The sequence below is a fragment of the Lissotriton helveticus genome, chromosome 8, assembly GCF_964261635.1.
Source record: "Lissotriton helveticus chromosome 8, aLisHel1.1, whole genome shotgun sequence".
NCBI classification, from domain to species: Eukaryota; Metazoa; Chordata; class Amphibia; order Caudata; family Salamandridae; genus Lissotriton; species Lissotriton helveticus.
The window spans coordinates 24,160,878-24,188,174 of record NC_136069.1 but is presented as its reverse complement, the minus strand read 5'-3'; the positions used below and the strand labels follow the sequence as shown (position 1 = coordinate 24,188,174).

The following is a 27,297-nucleotide window of genomic DNA, read 5'->3' as shown; positions in this document are numbered from 1 at the left end:
TATATATATATATATAGTGATATGGGTATTTTTTGGGTGAAGGGGTGGTTTGGGCTTAGGATGGCAAGGGTATTTATAGGGTATGGGGTGGGTAGGAGCATAGGGCCCCTACTCACCCCTATAAGGGTGAGTCGGGGCATAGGATGGTAAAGGTATTTTAAGGATTATGGGGTGAAAAGGGGTATAGGGTGGCAAGGGTGTTTTAGGCTATAGGGGTGTAGTGTGGTAAGGGCATTTTTATGATTAGGGGTGGGTAAGCTTAAGAGTCTTAAGCTAATTTATAGGGGTTAGGGGTTGGTATGGGTGCTAAGGATATTTTTAGGGCTTAGGGCTTTTAGGAGAAAGTAAGGTTATGGGGTGGTGAAGGTAATTAAAAAAAGGGTGGATGTGGGGTTTCCCTTCCACGGAGATAAAAAAAATATAACTCAGCAAAAAAATAGGGGTATGGGGAAAGGGGGGGTTACAGGTCTCCCCTAAAAAAGAAAAAGAAATGAACTTAATTTAAAATATATTTATAATATATACACACACACATACAGCAGGAGAAGAGCAGTTGGGCAATCAACACAAGGGAGGTGCAGGCGCACAGGGGTGTGGTGAACAGAGGACCTTCATTGCCGTCCAAAGGAAAAACAATATTAGAGGGAACATTTGTCAAGACACTGAATAAAACAAGGAGTTCCACAATCTTACTGAGACAACTAATATATGCATGTATATGCAAAAATAGAACAATGTACAGTACTCTTACGATGCAAACCCTAACCTATGTGTCTAGGGTGTGAATATATGTTCTGCCAAGAAACCCCCTTCTAGACGATCTAACCCCTTTACCTGGTGGGTAAGGGTGTAAGACAGTCTTGGCCATGAGCTGGACACCCCTTATGGAGAGGTCAGTCAGCTGCTGGGCGAAAACCTCAGTACGTAGTGACCTCTTGAATTCAGCAGAAGTGTCTACGCTGATTCTACTCGGAAACGTAAGGTTACATATAGAAAAAGGCATCCTACCTTGGGCCTAGATTGTGATCAGATTGCCATTGTTTGTATTCCACAGATAGCTGTGTCGCCATTGGGACATAAAAACAAACATTTATATCATACACGTGAGGGCCTTGTACGCAATGCCAAGGCAGTGTGATAGCGTTCTCACAAAACTAACTCAAGTTTCACAAATGCAAATGCCTGTCAAAAGTCAATGTGACAAAGTGAAGGCAATTTTAGGAAAGAACCATGTGCATGTAAATGGCACTATTTCCTACTAGGCCTAACTCGGGCACATGGCACTGCTACACCTGTGGAGTGGACCAGAGGGGTCTCAAATAGACGTAGGGTACGTACCGATATGGCAAACCAATAGAGAGGTCAGTCATGGCCAGAAGAGTAAACAGGGGTCCAGAATGGTTGGAATAGAGGAAAAAGATGTATCCAACCGCACATGGAAATCAACGCTAAGTGAACCCCATAAGTGTCACAACTCTTCCATCAAGGGTGCCAGGGAGCACTAGTCTGTCTGGGATACTCTCCACAGCCAAGCACAACTTTCACACTGCCCTGCAGCGCTGCACCAAAGGGCCTGTTGTACATTGGGAACCACCTGTCCATGATGTTTTAAGAGGGGGGACTAACACCACAATAAGCCACACAGGGCTACACAGCAGGTCAACAAGCGTCTCCATGGTCCATTCACGCCACCCTGGCAGCCCCATCAAATCAATCCGCGCCCAGCAATGAAGGCAGCCTAGGCCAGACAAAACTTCCGAGCCGCCACTCATCCTGCACCTTCGTGGCAACAGCCAGATTCCAGGGGAAGACCAGAGGTGATCAGAAATGGGCAGCACGCCCACCTAGCAGGTCTCAGGAGCTGGAAGTCCATGGTCAGCGCAAGCAGCGTATGCCGGATGAGACCCCCGGGCCGCCGCTCCCCCGTTGCCACAGCATCTAATGAGGAAGGGCAACTCGTCCTGGGGGCTTGTCTCACCAGGCAGCGGCCCTCGGAATGCTACAGAACTTCAAACAGCGCATGCGGCTGGGCCCGTATTGGCCCCTGGGCTGCTGCGCAACCAGTCTCCTCGCAGGGCCACTGCATACACCCAGCCAGAAAGCCTCCAGGCGGCCGGGCCCTCGGCCACACATAGCATTGAAGCTCCCAAAACAACAAGGAAGGGAGATCAGTGGCTGACCCCCAGCTGCCTACATATGGTCACAGCGGCCCAGGCAGCACTCTGCTGGTGCCTCAAAATGACCACCACCAGCCATCGCTCAGGGTGAATAGCCGTCCCCTCCACTCCTTGAATGACCATATGCAATAAGTGCTCGGCAAACGTCTCTGCTCAGTCCTGTGTCAGGGAGCCCGGAAGGGGGGGCGAGGTATGGCCAACAGCTAGCCAATTAAGGTGGAATCGGAGGGCCCAAAGCATGGATCTCAGGAGGGAAGTATGCTGCTTGGTCTCTTCACTGGCCAAACACTTCCGGATCTTTAATTTTGAGAAGTCAATAAAGATTTTGTCACATTCAAACTGTAAGATATGGTTCTTTTCCAGTCTGCATTTGCTGAATGTTTTTTTTAGCTTCACTGATTCAATAAAGCTCTTTCCACTTTCACTGCTGTTGTATGGTTTTTCTCCTGTGTGTTCTCTGATCGATCTTTAGATGTGCAGATTCACTAAAGCACTTTCCACATTTACAACTTCTCTATGGTTTTTCTTCTTTGTGTGTGTGTTGATGGATCTTTAGAGTTCCTGACTGCATAAATGTCTTTCCACATTCACTACATGTGTATGGTTTTTCCCCTGTATGTGTTCGCTGATGGATCTTTAGATTTCCTGAGTGAAGAAAACTCTTTCCACAGTCACTGCATGCGTATGGTTTTTCCCCTGTATGTATTCGGCTATGTAATTTTAGATTGAATGACTTAGTAAAGCTCTTTCCACATTCACCGCAACTGTGCAGTTTTTCACCTGTGTGCATTCGTTGGTGCTTTTTTAAGGTTGTTGATTGATTAAAGCTCTTTCCACATTCAATGCAGCTGTATGGTTTTTCTCCTGAGTGGGTTAGTTCGTGGTATTTTACATTTGAGAAGGAAGCAAAACTCTTTCCACATTCACTGCATGCGTATGGTTTTTCTCCTGTATGTGTTCGCCGATGAGTCTTTAGGTTTGTTGCTCGAGTAAAGCACTTTCCACAATCACTGCATTGGTATGGTTTTTCACCTGTGTGTGTTCGCTGATGTAACTTGAGACTAAATGAATCAATAAAGCTCCTACCACAATCGGTACAACTATATGGTTTCTCACCTGAGTGTATTCTTTGGTGGTAGTGTAAGGTTTTTGACTGATTAAAGCATTTTCCACATTCAGGGCAAGAGTATGGTTTTTCTCCTGAGTGTATTAGTTTATGGGTCTTTAGATGTGAAGAGTGATTAAATCTCTTTCCACATTCAGTGCAGCTGAACGGCTTTTCTCCTGTATGTATTAGTTGATGGCTCTTTAGGTGTGAAGAATGACTAAAGCTCTTTCCACAATCACTACATACATGTTGTTTTTCCTTAGAATGTGTTTGCTGGTGCAACTTTAGCTTGTTTTGGCTACTAAAGCTCTTTCCACAGTCAATGCAAATATATAGTATCTCTTCCATGTGTGCTCGTTGGTGCTATTTTAATGTTAATTAGCGAGAAAAGCTCTTACCGCCTTCACTGCACGTATGTAGTTTTTCTATAGTGCGAGCTCGCTGGTGGCTCTTTCAGCCTGTAGCATGAGTAAATCTCTGTCCACATTCACAGCATTTAAATGGTGTTGACCTGTGTGTGTTCGCTGATGGCTTTAAGAGTTAGACTCAATAAAGCTCTTTCCACATTCACTGCATGAGTATGGATTTGTGTAACATGAATTCACTGATGGCACTTTACTTTTGCAATCTCAATAAACCTATTTCTGCATTCGCCACGTGCCTGCGGTTTCCCCAATAAGTGTGATTCTCGTAGATCTTTAGCTTTGATGAGTAAATAAAGCTCTTTCCACATTTACTGCATTTGTAGGATTTTTCCCATGTGCTCACTGGTGGCTATTTAGGTTTGATGACTAATTAAGCTTTTTCCATATTCATTACAGGTGCATGATATTTTTCCTATGTTGTCTGGTAATTTCTCTATAGGTGTGATGAGTGGGTAAAGATCATTCCACATTGACTGCATGTGTTTGCTTTATCTCCTGTAGGAGTCTTGTAATAACGCTGGAGAACAGATTACTCATTAGAATTCCTTTTACAATGCTTCCACTGCACAGGTGAGGTTTTTCGTTTCTCTTGGTTTCCGAGTGGACTCTTAAATCGTGATGGTTGATGAACACTCTGTCATATTCAAGTGGCCATTAAAGGTCTGCTCATTTTGGTGGTTTGTATGGTAGAGCCAAAAATAGCATTTACGATAAACTAACAACACAGAATGGTTGTTATCAGCCGAAGGGTGTTTAACTGGTATGTCTTAATGTGTCGCACCAGTGCTAATGTTGGAACTTTCTTTTATTCTGATCTTATAGATCTAGTAGCATGGGGGTCCTCAGCCTCGTGAAACCCTTGGATTGTTCTTTTCCTGCTTCTGTTAGCTGTTTGCCATCATTTCTGGCTCTTCTTGAATATAGGATTAATTTCCAGAACTAGGAGTTTTCTTCATGATTTTCCTTCTTATGTATTCATGAATCTGGTTTCTGTGGATGTAAAGAAAATAGTAATCACTAAATGTATGGGTTACGCCATAACTACAAATCTTTTAGTACATGTACACTTTGTCTCTGATGTCTCTGCCACTGCTAATTTCTCTGGCCCACAATTCAGTTCATTGTTTTGATCACTGTGCCACTTGAGAAAGGAACCATTCTTTTGTAAATCAGCATTGTTATTAACCAATAGGAACACTCTTATCTGAATTTACAGGCCAGGTTTTCTCTCAATAGGCACAGAATCCGCCCCAGAAAGGTTTTTACCTAGTTGGGCTGTGTCAGTGAAGATAGCTCAAGTCCTAAAGCAGAGTAAGTCAATTTAATAAATATGTTTCTACTTCAACATATGTATATGTTACGAAATAATAAGTAGTAAATAAAACACATCTTACAATAGTAAAGTGAACAGTAGAATCATTCTCAAAACAAAAGACCGAATCCAGAGACTAAATGAGAATTAATTGGGATCATTCACAATTTATATCAGTACATTTATCATCATTTAAGAGCGCAACCAGATATTGCCCCTTTAATCCCAAGGCACTGTAAGGAAGAACAATACATTTTAGAGTGTTACTAACAGATGCTACTATGATCGATAATGTGCTGTGTTCCTCAGATAGATTACCCTCTAAAACATGACAGAGTTTGATCATGTAACTGGTACTCTTGCTGCAGATTACCCTTGTAAATGTTTGTGTAAGTGATTAAGAAATATTGGACTTTTAAAATATCTATTAATGTGTTCAGTTCAAACTCTTAATTTCTTACACCAGGGCCATAAAAGAGCAATTCATCACACAACAGGATACAAGAAAAGACAAAATTTAAAAGACATGTTTTCATAAATGATATAAAATATATATCTATATTAAATTGTGAACGGATATATATATATATAAGACATATCATTAAAAAAATGGAGTATTACAAAAAAAAAACCAGATAGGGCACATAGACAAATTAAGAGTTGGATCGTTAGAAGAGTGTTCGACCTAGGGCGTTCTTATGTAGCACACCCATTTATTTATTTATTTTATTTTATTTTTAAAGTTTTATATAGCGCTGGCTAGACCCGGAGGTATCAGAGCGCCCTACATGAGCATCAGGTCATAGTTACAGGTTACATCATTACAAAGGTTACACAGTTCTTAGAGCATGGCAACATAGTTACATGTAAGGTCAAGATAAACAATAAGCACAAATACGAAAGGGGAAAAGCAGGCAAGGTGAGAGATTCAGGGGAGGGGGGTTGGAGTACGGGAAGTAGACAGATAATGAGGGCGGGAAAGGGGAGGGGAGGGTGAGAGACACAGCATGGGAAGAGGAGGGGAAGGATGATGGGGACACAAACCGGTAGACGAGTCAAGGCAACGTCCAAAGTCCAGTAAGCTGTGATCCCAGGGCAGACAAGGGGAGAGATTCAGGGGAGAGAGGATAGGAGCTAGGGAAGAGACAATAAGGAGAGACGAAAAGAAGTCTGCCTAAAGACCGACTGGGTAGGTGACGACCAAGGAGGGAATCCACAGCCCATCTCCCCTATAGCTAAACCAAGTAGCTCCATCGGGCGTCAGACAAAATAGTTCAGTCTCAATACATTGAGAGAGGAGGGAAGGAGAGACATAAATAGAGGGAGGATGCGGTAGGAGACGACAGGAGAGACGAAAGGAAGTGTAAAATGTGGTTCAACAATATACCAGAAAAGATCAACAAGTAAACATTATATCAAACAAACAGTAATACAATTAGGGGAGGAGAGAAAGGGGAGAGAAAGTAGTGGGGGGTAGAGGAGGAGGGAAAGTGAGGATAAGGGAAGAGACAACCGTAGAGACGAGAGGAAGTCTGTCTAAAGACCGACTGGGTAGGTGACGACCGAGGAGGGAATCCACGGCCCATCTCCCCTATAGCTAAACCAGGTAGCTCCTTCGAGCATCAGACAAAATAGTTCGGTCTCAATACATTGAGAGAGGAGGGAAGGAGAGACATAAATAGAGGGAGAATGCGGGAGGAGACGACAGGAGAGACGAAAGGAAGTGCAACAATGTGGTTCGACAATATACCAGAACAAGAACAACAAGTAAAAATTAAATAGAACAGTCAGCAATACATTAGGGGAGGAGAGAAAGGAGAGATAAAGTAGTGGGGGTACGGGAGGAGAGAGAGTGAGGATAAGGGAAGAGACAACCGTAGAGACGAAAGGAAGTCTGTCTAAAAACCGACTGGGTAGGTGACGACCAAGGAGGGAATCCACGGACCATCTCCCCTATAGCTAAAACCAGGTAGCTCCATTGGGCATCATACAAAATAGTTCAGTCTCAAGTGGCGAGGGAAGAGGCTCACAGTAAAATAGGGCGGGGACAAAGGGCAGGGGCATGCGAGGGCAGAGGACAGATGCTGGAAAGAGTAGGAGCAGAGGGGGGAGGGTTGGGGGAAGTGGGAGCGGGAAGGTAAGGTTAGGAGAGACGCGGGTGCGTTAGTCCGAAGTCCCGCTGGGTAGGTGATAGTCAAAGGAGGGAGCCCAAAGTCAATCTCCCCCATAGCTAACAAGGTAGCTCCATCGGGCATCATACAAAAGTATGCAGGTGGCCCCTCAATTCGTATGCCCCAAGTCCTGCAGTAGAGCTCCAGTCTGCACTCATACACCACTCGCGGTCAGTACAATACCAGGGCAACAATATTGCACTGGGGGAAGGGCGCAAATCACGCAGTACAGCGTGCCATTTCAGCCTGCACATCACCCCACCTCCGTGCTCTTACAATGATGCCAGTGTCCCATCAAGAACTCCTCTTCCAGTCGGCAGCTTGCAGGTGCAATCCCCACAGTCTCACAGCATCTCAGCCTCCCTGACCAAACAGTGGAGGTCCAGGCAAATACAAAAGGCCGGCATACAGGGGTACGTTAATTATTGTTGCGGCCACAAGGTGGAGCGCCAGGCGTAGACAGTCAAGCTCACATGTTTAGGTAGGTGAAGAAAGAGTAGTGTAGTTGCAGGGAACAAGGGAAAAAGTCTCGCTGCAACATGAAGAGTCAAGGCAACCACGTACCCTACACAAAACAATGGCCAGCAGCCTGCAACCCAGCAGCGGCATCAATCTCAGGGCAACGGCAACCGGGCAGAGGCATGGGGTCACGACCGTGTTCAGAGCCCCCAAATAGGTGGCTGTAGCACAAATGGCGGGTCTGACACCAACATAGTCCGCTAAACACCGACCAGGCTACTAGTTCCATGACCTGGGACCTCGATGTCTCATTGCAGCTGGCTCAGCCTACTCAGCTCTGTGGCCACAGGTCGGCGTACAACTGGGCAGCGACAAGGAGAGTCTCGTATGTGCCAAGAGCGGCATAGTCGGGAATAGCGGATCCGACACTAGCGCAGAAGGCTGGTTACACGCGCCGAGTCACAGAGCCTGTGCCCAGGTGACGCATCGGAAGTTTAGCGCCTCATCGGTCGCGGCTTCCGGGTGGGTCCGGCCACGAGCAGAAATCTTGGGGCAGCACCATCGTCGTGCAGCTGGCATCACCCCGGTAAGTTAAAACAAGTAGTTCAGTTTTCCTCCTGTATTTTGTGATGAGCGCCGGGGGTGGTTGGGCTAAGATAGGGATAGAGGACGCTGTTTTTATGCCCAGCCAGAAGCATCAGAGGTGAGCTCCTCGCTATCAGGCTCCTCGCTATCAAGCTCAGAGTGGCAAGGGACTAGAGGCCTCACTCAGGGAGCAAAATCAGTCATCCAGGTGTAAGCTGCATCCACTCTCAACATTCGTGGGTCCCAATGGAATCAATCAGCATCACTTAGAGGCTATCTGTAAGCACAGGGCCTGCACAGCCGGTGGTAGGAAGATCGTGGTGCGCCGGTAGACCTGCCCCAGGGTTAGAGGAGGGCAGCAAGGTATTATCCCCTCCAGAACAGCGCCTGGCAGAAAGTAGACATGGGTCCTCGAGTCAGATTGTGTAGACGGCAGTGCCGATATTACAGAATGGCCGCCATTTTAAAGACAGGCAGGCAGGCTGTGGGGCAAAGCGGCATAAATTGTTCTTCGGGAGGTGTCAGCATGGGCGCTCCAGTGGTCGCGATGGGTCTGGGCATTACCTCCAGGGGTGGTAGATAGATTGAGAGCCAGGGTCCCCATACAGCATCTCAACTGATCACCTGTAGAGCTCTCCGATTAGCCCCATGCGGTGTCCGCCATTTTGCGGGGTGCCTGCTTTCTCCTTCGAAGTCGCGCCGGGACTGATCCTGCGGGTTAAAAGGCAGGTGAGGTTTCTCCGTCGATGTGCTACATCTTCTTCTCAGTGCAGAAGCGGTTCTCAGCCTTCAGAGTTCCAGAAAAACGCTGTTATCTGCTCCTGAGCACCCAAGTATTTTGCAACAGAGATGACCAGTGGTAAGGAAGAATCTGATCTGATGATACGGAGGGAATCTTTGGATGTTCCGTGCACCTAGTGACCTGCATATCGGTGCAAACCATTTTTGCCGGGTGGATGAGTAGCCTGGACAGGCAAACATAACGTGTGAAATAATTTCCATCCGACGGTCACACGAAGGGCAAGTGTTACTTCCTTCAACCTTCCAACCTATGGCAAATTACCTAAGGGGCAGGGTGCCTATACAAAACTGGAAATAAAGTTTCCAATTCAGTGGGACCGTTATTGCATCCCAGAATAGTTCCTACCCCCACCGTAACTTGATGTCCATATAGTCGCTTGTCAACTTAGCAATAGCTGACTTCCGAACGACCTGGACATCTACAAGCGATCAGGACTTCATTTTGAGCTCATCTCTGGATGGAATAACAGATGTATTTGGTTGTTTCCACAGATCATGAAAACCTTATGAATACAAGGCTGACTTAATATTTGAAAGTCATGGGGTTGAGGTGAACTGGTCAGCCTTCGTGACATCCCTTATCAGTATATTTTACCAGCTTGGAAGTGGTCCACAAGGGCCTCTAATACATCAAGGGGCGTAAACAAATTTTGTGTGTAATTGATGCCTTGCAGAGCCGGGAGAGTGCCTTAATTAAAAAGATTAAACACATTTATATTTTAAAATAAAGTCTATACATTCACTGGTAGATCAACAGAAATTAGGAGCTTACTGGTCACCACACAAAATTTAGAATACCTAAACGCGCCACTGAATACAGTTAACGTCAAATGTTGTGTTGAATCAAACCTCTTAATTATCCAATTCTTACTGTTTTCTATTGCTTTTGTGAATATTACCTACAGTTGAATTAAACCTGAACATAACAAAATTACCAGTGCCTTTTGTGGAGTACAAAGCACCTGCTTCCTGGTCCAGTCAGCACATTTAAAACTGACATAGAAAAGCTATAGTAAATTATGGCAGTTACTGGACGTAATATTTTACACAAATGTTTAACTAAAAATAGTGATTAACATGGTACATCTCATTTCCTTTAGAAGCGTGATTACTACAGTGAATGAGTAAAGGGTGCATGACTATAGGGCATTCCCTGCTGCAGACTCTAAAAGGGCCCTTGTCAAAGATTCTGGCCTTTCAGTATCCCCACAATCAAATTCGGTAATTATGAAACCTGACCTGGGAATGGAGAATAAACACGGATCTGGTACTTTTCCTGTGGTTCCCCCTAGTTCTGATGAGAAATTCACAAATATTTTTCAGATGCTCAGAGAAGGCACTATGGGCCAGATGTAGGAGACCAAATACCAGTCGGTAACGGCCGATTTCGGCCGTTACCGACCGGTATTTGGGTTTTGTAATGTAGGGGGCCTTTGATTTACAGAATCGGTAAATTTACCAATTCGGTAAATTTACAGAATCGGTAAAATACCGAATCTGTAAATTTACCGATTCTGTAAATCAATATGTAGGTGGCACAGTAAACAGTGCCACAGGCCCCTAAGAATTCGTTATTTATCATGTAATACTATTGCATGGTAAATAACGAATTCCTGTATACATGCACATCTGTCTCCCTTGGCAATTCAGTATTTTTACCGATTTGGTAATTACCGAATCAGTATTTCCCATTGATTCCTATGGGCTTCAAGGCCGAATCGGTATAAATAATGAATTACCGAATCCTACTGATTCGGTATTTGTTACCGAATAATTACCTACATCAGATTTACCGATTCATGAATACCGAATCGGTAAAATTCGGTATTTATGAATCGGTAAATCTGATTTACCTACATCTAGCCCTAAATCTCTTTGGACAGGTTGGTAGGGCACTATGCTCAGTGAATGCCAAGGATAAGTAGGGTTAGACCCGATGGAACATTGCAAACTCCCCATGGTGCTTCAACCGTGAGGTGGGAACCGGATTGTGTTCCTGTTTGCAACCTCTACCTCAGTCCCTGCTGCGGGTTTCCCTGCGGCAACTCTGTGGTGAATACGGGGCGTTTGTCTCAAGGCCTGAAATTATTAGTTCCAGAGATGCCAAGCTTTTTGTAATGGCCCACAGTGGTGTCTTCCCACAGTTAATGCTCCTGGAAAACAGTGATGGATAGAATGCTTGAATGAATATCAGCCACTGGAAATCCCTCGGGCGGCACCCGAATATATCATTATTTTGCACTTCATGCCACCTCAATTTGTACCCAGCTATGTGCAAATCAGTCTTGCCCCTCTCCAATATGAGCAGTCCAGGCTGAACTGCCTAGCCAGGTCATCCATGAACCCAAACACAAGCAACCCAGGACGGTTCTAGGTTGCCTGTGTTCCGGGTAAGGGAGGATCTGACCAGGCAGTTCAGGCTGGAGTGTTCCCATAAGGAGCAGGGTTAAGACTGATTTGTACAAGGCTGGGTTCAAACTGAGGTGGCACAGTGACCAAAAAACATGATGGATTGGGAAGTGTCCCGAGCGATTGCCAGTGGCTGAGATTCATTCAAGCATCCCATCCATCAGCTTGTTGTTACTGGGAGGATCTGACAGTTCAGGCTGGACTGTACCCATAAGGAGCATGGTTAAGACTGATTTGCACAAGGCTGGGTTCAAACGGAGGTGGCATAGTGGCCAAAAAACATGATGGATTGGGAAGTGGCGCGAGCGATTGCCAGTGGCTGAGATTCATTCAAGCATCCCATCCATCACCTTGTTGTTACTGTATTTGGGCCCAGAAAATAAATGACATCACTCACAATGTGTGCCTAAGGCTTTAACGCAAATATCCGAGTAGGGTGTCAGATTATAGGAGGGAATACAGCTTACTAGCCAATGCCAATAGGGGACTCTACCTGCAAGTACTAGGATTACTGGTCAGAGAATCCACCATACAAGGGCAGAAAATGAACTCCAACCCCCCTCCCCCCCCCTTAAAATGACCTAGACCATAGAGATGCTATGAGGATACCATGTCACTGGAGGAATCCTTTTCCTGGGACCCAACACCACCTAGATGCTCTAATATACATGGGCTAGTGGGTCAGAGGAGACAAAAAAAGACTCCTCCATGCACGCCCATAGGGAGGAAGAGACCAGTCAGCAATTGGTGGCAAAGATTACAGTAGTCGGATTTAAGATTATGACTCTATCCCCTTATCACACTGGATCTTTCCAGGGGGGCGTGATGTGTTTTAAACCACAGTAATAAACACTTAGAAAATAGGAAACATTATATTTTTTCATATTTTGAGGACAACTCCTAATCTGAGGTGATTTTAAGAATGGCAACTGAGAGGTAACAGGCATAAGTTTTGTTTGAGGACTGACTTATACAGACAATATTGCGCTTCTCTGTTTCTTGCTCAGCGAAGGGCTTTACGTTAACAATATAATGTCACTGCTGGTATAACAGTTGTTTATTTGGGCCACTTAATTGACTTAAAACATTGGGACATATTGTTCCTTTGAATTAATGAGGAGCTGCGCCAATAAAGGTTTAGGTGCAACATTGAAGTTTTAATAATTAGCTCCATGAACCAGTCCTCCAGCATAGCACTCAACTCAATCCAGCCTCTAAGCATAGCTCCTAACTCATCCTAGCCTCTAAGCATAGCTCCTAACTCCACACAGCCTCTAAGCATAGATCCTAACTCAACCCTGCCTCTAAGCATAGCTGCTAACTCAACACAGCCTCTAAGCATAGCTCCTAACTCCACACAGCCTCTAAGCATAGATCCTAACTCAACCCTGCCTCTAAGCATAGCTCCTAACTCAACCCAGCTTCTAAGCAGAGCTCCTAACTCAGCCCAGCCTCTAAGCATAGCTGCTAACTCAACCCAGACTCGAAGCATAGCTCCTAACTCAACCCAGCCTCTAAGCATAGCTCCTAACTCAACCAAGCCTCTAAGCATAGCTCCTAACTCAACCCAGCCTCTAAGCATAGCTCCTAACTCAACCCAGCCTCTAAGCATAGCAGCTAACTCAGCCCAGCCTCTAAGCATAGCTCCTAACTCAACCCAGCCTCTAAGCTAATAATTTAGCCTTATAGCCTGCTGTAGCCGGCCACACCTGCTATTAAAGGCCCGCTTCAGTGTTAAAGGCCCGACGCGAGGGCCTTTAACAAAGGAGCTGGACTTTAATAGCAGGTATAGCCCAGCTACGAAGGGCTATAAGGTTATTAGAACATTCTGCCACTAGAGGGCAGAATGTTCTAACAAATAAAATAAAGGCCTCATTGAGCCCGAGGGGGCTTAAATCACCTCAGGCTCGGAGAGGACTTTATAAAACAACAATGGAATGTTGCTTTGCGGGCTTTTACAGGCCCATAGAAGCTCGGAGCACCCCTTGTATTCAATGGATTGCTCCACATTCCAATCTTCTAATATCCTTGAACAAATTCAAAATTGGTTGAATACCATCTAGTTTTGGTTTCCTTGGCATCATGATTTATACACAGAGACAAATACTGTTGTGCGAGTGCTCACAACTTGGAAACTCCACGGGTCTCTGCATAGTCAGATTTCCTCATAACTACTTTTAACTGAAAGCTTCGGTCTCGCTATCACCTGCTAGGTATTTATAAGGGGTCCATGTCTTGTTCTCGCAGACCCAGCGACTCTGAATATCAAACTTAGGAATAACTACGAAATTAACTTCAACAGTAAATGTGTCACTTTGCTACTGTGGATGCCCTGTAGAATTTAACAGACCAGTTTTCTCATACCAATTCCTCTGTGCCTTTCAGTACTCTACAACCAAACTATTCACTACTTGTGATAGGCACTTGGAAAACTCTCAGACAACACTCAGTTATTCAGGCTTTTAAAGGATACTAGTAAGACATAGAGTACCCCAATATTAAAATTGATTTCAATTCACTGATCCACCTACACCGCAGCTGGGCAGTCAATGGTGGTTCCTACATGCTGCATAATAATTCTCTATTACTGCTTGACATTCTTAAATTCACATAAAACAAAGCTGCTTAGAGGCTTGCCCAACACAGAGTACTGTACGAGTTCCAGACAACTAACTACCGATCACCAACTGAACAGGCAATAAATACCTGAATAGATCTAACACATGAAGAACTTAATCTAGTCCATCATTGCAGGTCCTAACTAGCCACATATTTTGACTGCTTCTTGACATCTAACAATGACAGTGTCAATTGGGATGATATTAACAAAGCCCATCCCGGCAGAGTTCTCCACCACTTCTCCACACCATCACAGTATCGCAGAGTGGGCAACCCAGAGCATTACCCACGTAAGTGGGCAATACACAGAACAAATACCATAAAGAGATGCTCAAAGCTACCAGCTTACTGAAAACCATAAACTGCGTGCCCATCTCTCACACTTGTTCATCTATCACACTTCTTAGCGCTGTTTCCCATTTCACAATAACCGCAGCTGAGTAGTCCTCTCGCACAACCCAGATAAATTCACATATAGGATCAAAACAAAAACCGTGAACTACCAACCACACAACTTACACGGTGTAGTGCGCTACCCATCTAGGCAAGCATTTCAGCAACCCACAAAGCAGCAGTAAGCGCTATATAAATATTACAATGCAATACTCATCAGAATCAAAAACTGAAAAAATGTATCTGCAAAAACAAATTATATACCCTTCAGAAACAAGCATTTGCAATGCAATAGGTCTCGCATTAATTAAGTTTGAGCTATTGGCATTGTTAAATATTGCAACACCAATTGCAACAAAAGTCTATAAATTGTAGGCCAAAAAAATGTGTATTTATTTTTTTAGCAATGGTGGCATGCTGCGCTTTAGATGAATATGTTTAAAAGTAAAGTGCGCCATACTGCGATTGCTACAATATGTAATTGTGGATGCGTTAACAATTGATGTGTGCACTGATGGCTAGTGGTGTGTGTGACTGTAGAAATTGTGCACTGATGGTTGTGTGTGAGGTTGTGTGTCTGTTTGTGGTGTGTCTGGTTGTGGTTGTGTGTGTGGTTGTGGTTGTGTGTGTTGTGTTCGTGGTTGTGTGTGTGGTGTTGTGTGTGTTTGTGTGTGTGTTTGTGTGTGTGGTTGTGGTTGTGTGTGTGTGTAGTTGTGTGTGGTTGTGTGTGTGGTTGTGTGTATGTGTGTGGTTGTGTGTATGTGTGTGGTTGTGTGTGTGTGGTTGTGTGTGTGTGGGTGTGTGTGTGTGGTTGTGTGTGGTTGTGTGTGTGTGTGGGGTTGTGTGTGTGTGGTTGTGTGTGTGGTTGTGTGTGTGTGTGTGTGTGTGGTTGTGTGTGTGACTGTGTGGGGTTGTGGTTGTGTGTGTGCGTGGTTGTGTGTGTTTGTGTGTGTGGTTGTGTGTGGTTGTGTGTGTGTGGTTGTGTGTGTGTGTGCGCTTGTATGTGTGCTTTGGTTGTGTGTGTGCTTGTGTGTGTGTGTGCTTGTGTGTGTGCTTGTGGTTGTGTGTGTGTGTGTGCTTGTGGTTGTGGTTGTGGTTTTGTGTGTGTGGTTGTGTGTGTGTGAGGCAGCCAGCCACCCTGCACCAGCTGCTGAAGGCAGCTAGTCACTCTGCTACACTGCACTGGCACGATGAGATGCCATTTGCTGAAGGCAGCCAGTCACCCTGCCTCGTTGCACTGGCATGAGATGCCAGCTGGTGAAGGCAGCCAGTCACCTTGCTTCTCTGCACTGGAATGATGTAGGTTCACAAATGTTATCACTTTATTCCTCCCTGGTGTTCCCTCAAGTCTTTCTTCCATCCCCATCCTCACCATGAGAGACTGAAAGACTGAGATGAAATGAGTGACTGGTTGAGAAAAGGACAGTCTCTGCTGAAAGGAGGGACAGAATGACGAGGGGAGAGATTGCCAGTGTAGTACAGGATGGCAGTACCACTAGAAGACAGTGGCAGGAGAAGTCCACTAAGAAGCTGAGAGCTTCTGGTGAAAGGAGGAACGGAGTGACTCGGAGATGGAGACACAGCCCATCGGGAGGGAAATTAGGAGAGACTGAAGGGGTGAAGTGAATGGAGGAGACCGGTAAGAAGCAGAGACTCTAGTGAAGGAAGGGGATGGGTGACTAGGAGAGCGCAGAGATAGCCTTGAGTGGTGGTGGTGAGTGCCACAAGGATAGACTGAAAGGCTGAGATGAAATAAGTGACCGGGTTAGAAAGAGAGAGCCTCTAGTGAAAGGAGGGGCAGGGTTACAAGGAGACGGGAGAGACAGCTGCGAATAACCGGTGGGCAGCATCCCCAAATGCCACGCCCCAGCTTCCGAGCCACAGATCATAGATCTATTGCATTGACATTGTGAACCCACTTTAGCAGCTAGAGCGGGGTGGGGCTCTATATGTACCTCTTCTGTCTGCAACTTGGCAGATAAACGGGTAACATTAACGCAATAAAGAAGAAAAAAGATGGGCTAGTAGTAGAAAAGGGGAAAAAGGATGGATGGATGAGCTGGTGAAAGAATGGGTTGATAAATGGGTATTTGGATGAGTGGGTGCATACAATCATGGATACATTTGTAAGAGGATGGGTGTATGAGTGGGTGAAAAGATGGATGGATGGATGGATGGAAGGATGAACACTGAGTGGGCGAAAGATGAATGGGTGGCTAGAAGGATGCATGTGTGGGTGGGTGAAAAATGAATGGTTGGGTGGATAGAATAATGAATGAGTGAGAGGATGGTTGAATAAGTGGGTGAAAGAATGGATAAATGGATGAGAGGATGGTGATATGAGTAGATAAGAGGGTGGTTAGATGAGTGGGTAAGAGGATGGGTAGATGTGTGGGTAGAGATGCTTTGCCCTGGACGGCCAGAGCGCGCTGTGGGCCATTAGCAGGAAAGTGGTATTCTGTAATCAGACATTCCAGCAATAAGGAAGCCCGATTCTCCTATGACAACTCGCTGAGAGATGCGTTTCACACATTTTCTTTAGAAACAGTAAAAACGCAGAGGAACAGGAATAATTTGCTTTTAGTTTGACTTTGACTTGGTATGAAGGCAGGAGGCAATGAATTCTCGGTTTCTGTATCAGTGCTAAAACTCTGGCCTGGCTTCTGGTGGGGAAGGCAGGAAAGTGGCACGTGCTGCGTGGGCATTGCTAGGGGGTGGGGGTTTGTGGGCAGATCAGAAAATTCTATTTTAAAGCCGCTGCTCCAGATAGTACAGCGCAGCGCCGGGTTGTGAGCTGTAAGTAAAACAAGCCTTTGTTGATCACAAACAGTAAATATGTTGGCTCAACACTTCTAACGTGGCAGCAGATGCAGCTTACGTCTGCAAAACGTTCCTAAGCAAACGGACGGAGGGGTCATAAAACACCCGCCCCGCCTCCACTTCAAAAGCAAACCCAAGGAATCTTCTGGTCGAGCAAGGGGAGCCCCATAACACTTATCTCACTTTACCCCAGCAGAGCAGGGGTAAAATCGAGAAACGCTCCCCCCTCTTCAAGACAGGGAAACAGAGAGTGAAGCTGTAAGCCCGCACACGTCTGAATGCAGGCAGCAAGTTGCCTGTAAGGTACTCACAGCTGTGAGGCTCCCAGGCTGCTAGTCCGATTCTGTAGTGAACAGAGTACTAGAGACGCTTTTTTGTTTTGAAATTGAAAGGACATGCTTTGAGACATGGGGGAGGGTGAGGGGAGGACTCTATGTGTGTTACTAAAATAACCAGCGCAGCATAGGCAGAGTGCTGTGCTGCTTACGAAAATATTGAAAAATTAGAGTTTGCAAGCGACGCCGAAGAAAACAAAGATGCAGCTCGGCAAACATCAGAGCAACCCCTTTAAGGCAAACACAGGGATTCACAGAGTGAGAGCCCGTCAGTGGCTGGGGGTCTGTGTTCGAGCCTCGGCGACGGCACATCCTGCTGATTATGGACAAATCACTTATTCTTTCCCCCTGGCCGCCATACATGCACTGTAACCTGGTGTATATTACTCAATCCACTCACTTGTGGAGTAGGGAATGCTGAGTCTGCCTTACTAGATTTGTACCCGTGGCCGAATGAATACTGTATTGTGCCAGCGGCGAGCATATGGCTGGCTGAACCATAGCACATGAGCCTATGTCAGGAATACTGTGTTCTAGTCCCGATTTTTTTTCTACAAAATATTATAACCTAGAGATTTTGTTGATTTCCATGCATTAAGGTGCGGCGGGAGTTCATGTCCCAGTTTGCCTTCTACTATTCAAGGACATTACATTACAAGTGGGCTGGCAGAGAGAAAGCAAACCAAAGAAACAAGCAGGCACTGCGAGTACATAATTAGGGGGGGGAGGAGAAATGCGAGACACGGCCTGGCGGCCGTGAAAAGTGTGAAGCAGGGGGTGGGAGAGCGTATCCCTTTGAAGTGAAGCTCTTGGAGGCAGGCGGCTCGGGGAGCAAATGGTAAGCGCGTGCATGAGCACATGCACTCGATGTAATCCGCTTGGTGGTTTCAGAGCTTGGTTTGCCCTCAATACTCTCGTCTATTTATCACTTATGTGATAGAATAGTCGAGACCTAAAAAGGCGATAGCGGGAAAAAAACTCAATATTAGAAAACCTGAACATGTAACTGAATTTTAAACAGTCTGAACACAACATAAGATAATTCTACAAAACACTGGCCACCTTTGCAGATCCCTAGGCTTGAAGTACAGAAAAATTCCACCAGCTGGAGTTGCAAACCAACTTAGGCAAGTCCTGCTCATATATTACCTATCTGTTGCATTGCTTTACTAGAAATAATGAATTAATCTCAAATTTATTCAATTATATCTTTTCTCCACCACCAAACACATTCATGGAGCAATGGCTACTGATGACTATTGATGGTATCAACGTGACTGAAAAACAGGGAGACAGCTTAAAAAAGCTCTATTAATAACTGGTTCTTGATTTCAAACACTGAACACAACAAATAGCAAACAAAGTGTTGGCATATTTTCCAAGCTTTAGCAGCATCCTTGGCTACTCATCACTTCACTCACGATCTCATAAATAACAACTAAAGCATAGGCAACACTGTAGACATTTTGTCCGAATGCTGTCAATATCCATCATGAATAAACTCTCTGCTACCAGGTACATGAATGAGAAAACCAAGAGGAATCTCAAAACCAGACAAGTCTTGCAAATGATAAAAACTCAAAGAAAAATGTATAAAACCTAGTTACCTTCACCCGTGGAAATTACTTAAAAATAAATCAATAAAACCACAACTCAATCAAGTACACTCAAGTAAACTGTTAAATATGGCACCCATCCAAAACAAAAGCAGAAAATTAAAGTACAGGTTTGACTGTCACTAGCATTAGCAACATCTTTTCTGAGAGGGCTCTATCAATGTACACCATGCTTGCAATAGTCTACTCTTCAAATAACCTACCCTTTTCATTATACTGAAAAATACGCCAAAATGTGCATCCTTCACACCTCTTGACACTCAATCCCTTCTACAGATTATCGCAGACGACGACTTTCTCCCTATGCTGATGACACTTGGAGGAAATGTGTGTTCAATACCACTCCCTTAATCTGAGGCACTAAACAGTCCTAAAGAAGTCAAGAAGTGTGGCTCACCGGTTAGAGGAGGCCGACCCAGACGCAGAGGTCAGACCCGGGACCAGGGTTCAATTCCCGACGCGGCAGGGTCTTGAGCTCAAAAATGTCCACGGACCCGATAATTCTCGCCTCGGCGCCTACTCGAATCATGGGTTCACACTCTGCAACTCTGGGCAATAGCTTGCTAAGTCTGCATAACGGCCCCACCGCGATGGGATGCCTGGCTTTCACCTTGGGGATGCCCAGTAGGGGTTATCTCGCAGGGAAAAGCCAGGACGGGTACCCAAAGGAAGCGCCTTGAGACCTTACGGTGAAAGGCGCTATATAAGAACGTATGATTTACGATTTACCTTAGTTGCAGTAGAAGTAGTAGTACTTTTCATCACAAGCAAATCACCAGGACTCAACCGAGCATCTATACGGGGTCTTATGTGAGGGCTCATTCCGCAGGATCTCTGAGCACTTTGCATGTTAGGTAAAGGTGTAGGGGTGCAGATCGAACACAAGGAGACTGATAAAACTTTTCAGACACTCACCCCCAGTCACACATCATATATGTTGTGCTGGGTGATGCTTCTTCAGACATAAATATGGGTACATGTACAGTTATAAGAGGCAATACATTTAGTATTGGATGATGTTCTATGTGACAGTTAAGAAATGTTTTATCATAAAAGAGGACAGACTGAGTCAGATAAAAGATGTGTTCATTTTGCATTCTTTTCAGGACCTATATATGCCACATGAATTATTGCTTTTGAGGGTGCTGTGCACTCTGTTGGAAGATTCAGAAGCAGTAGGCTTCCATAATATATGCAAATTAAGGACACTGGCTATATATCTTGCTTAAAATCAGCTTTGGGTTAAACTGTTGAGCTCACAAGAGTACATCTATTTGTTAGTGACAGAATTGGCCATTGTTTAGATCGAGGTTACGAAAAAGTTACTTTCTTTCGTAACTCTGGTTAATACTCCAACCGCATCCGTATTCTCACGGATACTTCTAATCACAGATTCTGCACCTTGTGAATAGATGCCAAAGCACTACCCCCACAAAGTAGTGGGTGTGTGGAATGGCTCAGACCAGGAAATCCTACAGATCAGATTGGGCAAAATGATCTTCCTGCAGGACATGGTTATCCAGGCATTAGTGCTTCATGAACATGTGGCCAGACACCCATGTAGCACTCTAGGAATATGACACGCATGCCTGTGCAGTGGTAGATGTCTGCACTCTGGTGGGCTTAACTGCTTCTTGGCCAGCACGCCTGACTGCTATTGTGAGAAAAAGAACGATAGTTTGGGGTGCTACACAAGAAATTGTTGGGTTTAGACAAATTGCAAGCATTCCTCCTATCACCTTTTTTGTGTTTTAAGTCCTGAGTTTACCCACTGAATATCAAAATAGTGATAGCAGTGCAGAATGCACAGTTAAACCTGCACACACCTTGCACCTTTGGTTCTTTTGCAGGGCTCGGGGCAACAGCCTCAAGTAGGTTGTGGGGTGGAATTGGAATGAAAGGCCTTGAGCTGCAGTCAAGTGCTCAGATTTGGCAGTTTCATGATCATGGACGTGCCACCCTTGGTGGTGTATCTTCAGCAGTTGCAGCCTCCAGAACAATCAGCACTTGCATCTTCAGCGATGAAGCAGGGTCACTTCCTGACATCATCAGCACTAGTCTCTCAAGCCCATGGCAGATTGCCCAGCGACAAAGTGGTACTTGGTCTTGAAAAGTGTTAATATAACTCACATGGTGAATGCTAAGACAGAACAAGAGGATCCCTTGACAGTATGGGTCACTATTGGCTACTCTCTGTGATAGGTGCAGTGTCCCTCCTTGTGACACCTATAGCAAGTAATCACTTTGGGCTTGGAGGAACTTCCTTGGCCTCCTTTATTCTTTTGTACTGACTGGAAACTTATTTCCATTTTTGCCTGAGTCTTCCCTTGAAAACTGCTGTGGACTTCACCCTCTGGTTTGGAATCTATTGAGAGTTTCTCTTTGAAGTTATTAGTTACTTAGACCCATGCTGCTTCAGCCTAAGAGGGGCACAGCAGTCTCCCATATGTTGCTTTATCTCCATCAACTGGTTAAGGGAATGAGAATCCACTCATTCCAATCTGCAGCAGATATCTTAGTTTCAAACACAAGACTTTTCGCTGCCTTTGAATCTCTGAGATACTGAACTTGCTTCTAACCAAACTGTCTGATTAGAACTGCTTACATCCGCTTGTAATTCATTTGATCAGACCCACGCATTAGCCCAATGAGTGGCACGTCCTATATGGGCAAGTGACTCGTTCAAGTATCTCCCCTAGACGCAATCAAAACCTGCACTCTACAAGTTATCTCAAAACTCAAAAACCATTCCAAAAATCCTGGCCTTCTACATACTGGTGCACATGCTCCTTTGGACCCTTGGAAACTACTCCTACAGAGTTCGACTTAGAATCCCTTTTCCTACATGCAGCTGTTACTGTTGGCATCCTGGGCTTTCTAGTCTTTAAGGCTATCCTGTGTCTTTCATCTTCCCTTATCCTGCTTCTTTCTCCTCTGGTCCATTCACCCTGTCTCTCCAACCTCCTTTTCTCTTGTTCCTAGTGGGTTAATATCAATGTGTCCCTCACAAATTCACTGCCCTTCCCCTCTCACTCGGTTTTTGCTTTCTGGAGCACCAACAGCAAGTTTAGAGTCTGTCAGAATTCACCCACCCAAGGAAACAACTCCTGTATTTGGAGGCACTGATGTATTTTGAAGGTGGCGGTGGAGAGGGTTCCATCTCCATAAGTTCCCAATACAAGGACAATTAATGCAAGATCCCTATCTGAAGATACCCGACTCCTACACAACTGAAGGCAATATTTGGGTCCTTGCAGAAATGTTAGAGGGCTTCTACTGAATGTGGTACAATGACTCATTTTATTAGCCTGCAATGTTTTCTAAATCTTCTGTAGGGAAGTTGTATTCCAAGTCAAAGGAATAAAATAGATCGTGTGTGAGCTAGTACCCTTAATTCTGTTATTCACTAACAGTAGGAAGAGTCAGAATATCTTTTGATCACATTAGGAGGTCGTTTTAACACATACGTTGGTAGTCAAAAGACTGACAACCACACACCCCATGAAATTACCTAGATCTCAACCAATGTCTTTGTGGCGGTTTAGAACTAATGTCAACAGAATCACAAAAACTCTTCCTGTAGTAATCCAGGACCGAGTGAGCAGGTTAAAAAACACCTGGGTTCCTTGACAAGAATGTGGGTCGATGTCACAAATGCATGGAGATTAGCTGAGAGACATATACAGAATGGTAATAACTGGTTCTTACAGATTACTAATTTAAGACCAAGCTCCTGTAATTGCCAAGAATTGACTGATACTTGTATTTTAATGTTAATACCTGTGTATGGATTTTGTACCTCTCAGCCGTGATTGTATGTACAGTAGGTATATGACACATACTACCCCTTGCTGTATCCCCATGCTGAACTAATTGTATAAAGGTACTGAATTGTGTCACCACTATTCCACCAAAATGTACATAAAGGTTCTTAAAAAATGACAAGAGCTAGGAAAGAAAGAATAGGACAACCATGTGAAGATGTCTATTTTCTTTTTGCATGTAGTGTGTTGCTATTCATGGTGCAGATGCAAGAGAATGTCATCTTAGGAGAATGAAATGCCATAAACTGACTTATTTTTGTGATTAAACACAAAAGCACTGTTCAGGACACAGTGATAGAGACATCATTTAAAGAATTATTGGATCATTTTGATTGCATGAATGTAAATAACAGTAGTTTGCAAACTTTCTGCCTTTCAAAGTCAAACTTTTATAGAGCGCAAACAAATATCCCAGAAAAGGTGCCCTGATGTGAGAGAAGATATTGCTAAAAAGGGAGGGATTCTGAAACAAAAGTAATAGACTCTGCTGAGAAAGTCAAGTTTTAATATGTTTTTTGATTAACAAACAATTGTCCAAGAGTCGAATAGATGTGGCCAGGAGATTCCAATTCTTTGCAGCAAGATACAAGAAAGAATGGCTGCCAAATATGCATCAACACTGACCTGCCACAAGCAAGAGATTGCATGAGCAGAGAGATCCCGTGGGTTAGTCAAGATTATATAATTTGCTAAGGCATTCAGAGTCAGCGCAATGGAAAGCCTTGTGTGGAAAGCGCAGAATGTTCAAAAGAGGACAACTATTTATAGTGAGCCAATGAAGGTCCTTCAAATGTTGACAAATATGACAGTAATTTCAGAATGAGTCTTGTTGCTGAGTTTTGAATCAATTGAAGTTTGTAAATGTGGTATTCTGGCATGCCACAGTAACAGATGCTGCGGTACTCTAGATGTCATGTTGATGGTCCATAGTGAATAGATTTCCAAACTAAAACAGGTACCCAGATAAACGTTTTCTGCAGCATTCTAAGGATAGAGAAGCAGCTTATTGTAACTTTATTGACCTGAGTGGTCAAGGAAGAATTTACATAGAATAAGAGTACAACTCGGCATTTTCTAGCCAAGAACATGGACGAGGGACAGGACCAAAAATCAGCAGGACACTAGGTTGGGGACCAGCTAGAAAATTGTTACCGCACAGCAGGACCTCAGTCTTGTCACTGTTTTGTTTCAAGTGATTGGTTTCTATTCATGGCACAATGCATGATACAAGACCGAAAGCCGGCTTGGAGGACAGAAGAGTTATCAGTAGAGGACAAAATTATTTGTGGGCTGTCCGTGGAGGAGAATATTTAAAAACAAAAAGGTCCTAACTAAATCGGAAAGTAGACACGTTAATATTTAAAAAATATGGGGCTCTAGCAGAAGCCCCAAGGAACAACACATGATAAAGGCATTTTTGAAAAAGGAAAGGGGGGGATAGAACATCTTGGTGTATGGAAGACAGAAATGAAGCCAGGTAGGTAAATGCCGGAGTTAATCATCCTTCACAGGAGGATGAAATTAGATAGTCTAAGGCCATGGAAAGATCAAGCAGGATGGCGGCGATGTGGGCACCCTGGTCAAAAATGATGCAAAGGCCAGCTCTACCAGCAATAAGTCCAGCGACTGTGGCATATTTTGCCTGGAAACCAAACTGGGAAGAGTCACTGAGATAACTGTATTCAACATGCAAAGGCCAGCTCTACCAGCAATAAGTCCAGCGACTGTGGCATATTTTGCCTGGAAACCAAACTGGGAAGAGTCACTGAGATAACTGTATTCAAGATAATTCATAAGCTATTTGTTAAATACTTTCTATAAAAATGTAGAGGTCAGAGGAAAAAGCAATACAGTCTATTAATTGGAAAGATCAAAATAATCGGTAAGAAGTATTTTCAAGGTGCAGGACTACAGCGTGCTTCCAAGGCTTTTTTTTTTAGTTCTGTCAATGGAGAATCATAAGAAAATACAGAGTAATTAAAGCAACAGCTAAAAATAGAGAAACTGGTCGCCAAGTATGCACTTATTCAATCAACATCACAGTACATGTCAAAAAAGATCATTTAAACGACTTTAACAAACACAGTATACGTTTTAACTCTCTCACTTCTTGTCAAAGTATCCAATGTTTGGAGAGTCTGTAGCAAATCTAAGATTTCCTTTGCAAACCTCAAATCCCAGTCCGTTGCTATGTTAAAGAAGTTTCGGGCTCCCAGGCATCAATCATTAAAGTGGGCTACATTCAAAATCAGTATGAGCCTGCAAACCTCCTTGAATACTGCAGCTTGTTGTTGAGGTACTCTCCTCTCAAAATAAAGTGCCGGTACTCAGTACCAGTTTAAAGCACTGCTTTGTCACCACCATAGTTAGAGGGAAAGTAATGAGCAGTGTCCAGAGGAATACTCCAAAGATTTATTCTTACAGCCCTGGTACAGCTAGATTCACCCAGACCCTTCACTCGGTAAAACGAACTCCCCCTCTAATAACAACATTCCTTCCGGCAACCCAGCAAAAGTTCCACTACTACCAGTTCTACTGCAACGTAAAGTGGTTCAAGGTGCAACGTGGAAACAAGAGGATGGCGAGGGGGAGAGGCTGCACAGGAGAGGAGGGAGGGGAGAGGCTGCACGGGCATACATGCCAACATTTCAGGAGAGCAAAGTGGGAGATTAAAAAAATAAAATCGGGAGAATGGAGCCTTGAATCGGGTTAACGGCACGTATGGGCTTTGGTAGTGGCTGCTGTAGGATTGGACATTTGAAACACAAATGCACGTTTATTTCTTACATTTTAGAAGCATGGAGCATAATGGCAGGCAAAGAGGGTGATGCAAGTGTTGGGCACTGGCCTGGCAGGTTGTTGGCAGTGCATGCACCCCCCACCCCCCTGTGGCAGCCCGGGCTGAAACAGCTCCCCCCCCCCCCCCCCCCAAGTACTTCGCAGGTCTTTAAAAGACGATTCCCTTGTTAATGACGCGTTGTTGGTTTTTCACCCCTTCGAGAGCCCCTGCATCGCCACTCATTGCTGGAAGAATAAGCACTTTACACAATATCAAGCCGTGTCAGCTGAAACCCCCGAGGAATCGGGTTTTTGCTAGTAGGAATCGGGAGGCGGGAGACTAGCGTTCAAATCGGTAGTCTCACGCCTGAATCGGGAGGGTTGGCATGTCTGTGCACGGGAGAGGTGGGAGGGGAGAGGCTGCACAGGAGAGGTGGGAGGGGTAGAGGCTGCACAGGAGAAGAGGGAGGGGGAGAGGCTGCACAGGAGAGGGGAGAGGCTGCACAGGAGAGGTGGGAGGGGTAGAGGCTGCACAGGAGAAGAGGGAGGGGGAGAGGCTGCACAGGAGAGGAGGGAGGGGAGAGGCTGCACAGGAGAGGAGGGAGGGGAGAGGCTGCACAGGAGAGGAGGGAGGGGAGAGGCTTCACAGGAGAGGTGGGAGGGGTAGAGGCTACACAGGAGAGGAGGGAGGGGAGAAGCTGCACAAGAGAGGTGGGAGGGAGAGGCTGCACAGGAGAGGAGGGAGGGGAGAGGATGCACAGGAGAGGTGGGAGGGGAGAGGATGCACAGGAGAGGAGGGAGGGGAGGGGCTGCACAGGAGAGGAGGGAGGGGAGGGGCTGCACAGGAGAGGAGGGAGGGGAGGGGCTGCACAGGAGAGGAGGGAGGGGAGGGGCTGCACAGGAGAGGAGGGAGGGGAGGGGCTGCACAGGAGAGGAGGGAGGGGAGGGGCTGCACAGGAAAGGTGGGAGGGGAGAGGCTGCACAGGAGAGGAGGGAGGGGAGAGGCTGCACAGGAGAGGGGGGAGGAGAAGTGAAGGGTCCTCAACCCGGGGTGGTGCAGAGTTCAGGAGGGGGAGTGGACAGGAAGACTCCTACCTGCTCAGACCCCTGCTCAGAGCCCTCTCCCCCTCGGCCTGGGACGGTGAAGATGACAATCCGAGGCCGGAGGTGACGTCCGGGGTCAGAGGGTGAAGGTCACCGCACAGACCGAGGATCCTTCCGCCCCTACAGCTGCTGGGGCCGAGGAAGAAACCGGAAGTGACGGCATTCACTGCTGGTGCTGTCTCTGCCCCCGCTGACCGGAAGAGGAAATCACGTGTCTGCAGGCCTGAGAGTAACTGAAAGAGAGAACGGACTTAACTGAGAGAGACACAAACCTGAGAAGTTTAAAATAAACTGAAATAAACAAACAAAAAAAGAGAAACAAACACTAAATTGAAAGTATATTTTTTGGGTCGAGTTTTTC

The 27,297-nt window shown here is 45.2% G+C and overlaps 1 protein-coding gene across 1 annotated transcript; it reads right to left on the bottom strand.

Moving 5' to 3' along the window:
- Nucleotides 1-27,070, bottom strand: LOC144772256 (uncharacterized). The gene is made up of 2 exons (XM_078656479.1): nt 26,928-27,070; nt 1-4,700 (listed from the first exon to the last, which is right to left on the bottom strand). Exon 2 carries the CDS (start codon nt 3,631-3,633, stop codon nt 2,692-2,694), a length of 942 nt encoding a protein of 313 aa, XP_078512605.1. The 5' UTR covers nt 3,634-4,700; nt 26,928-27,070; the 3' UTR covers nt 1-2,691.
- Between the last annotated feature and the right edge of the window lie 227 nt (nt 27,071-27,297).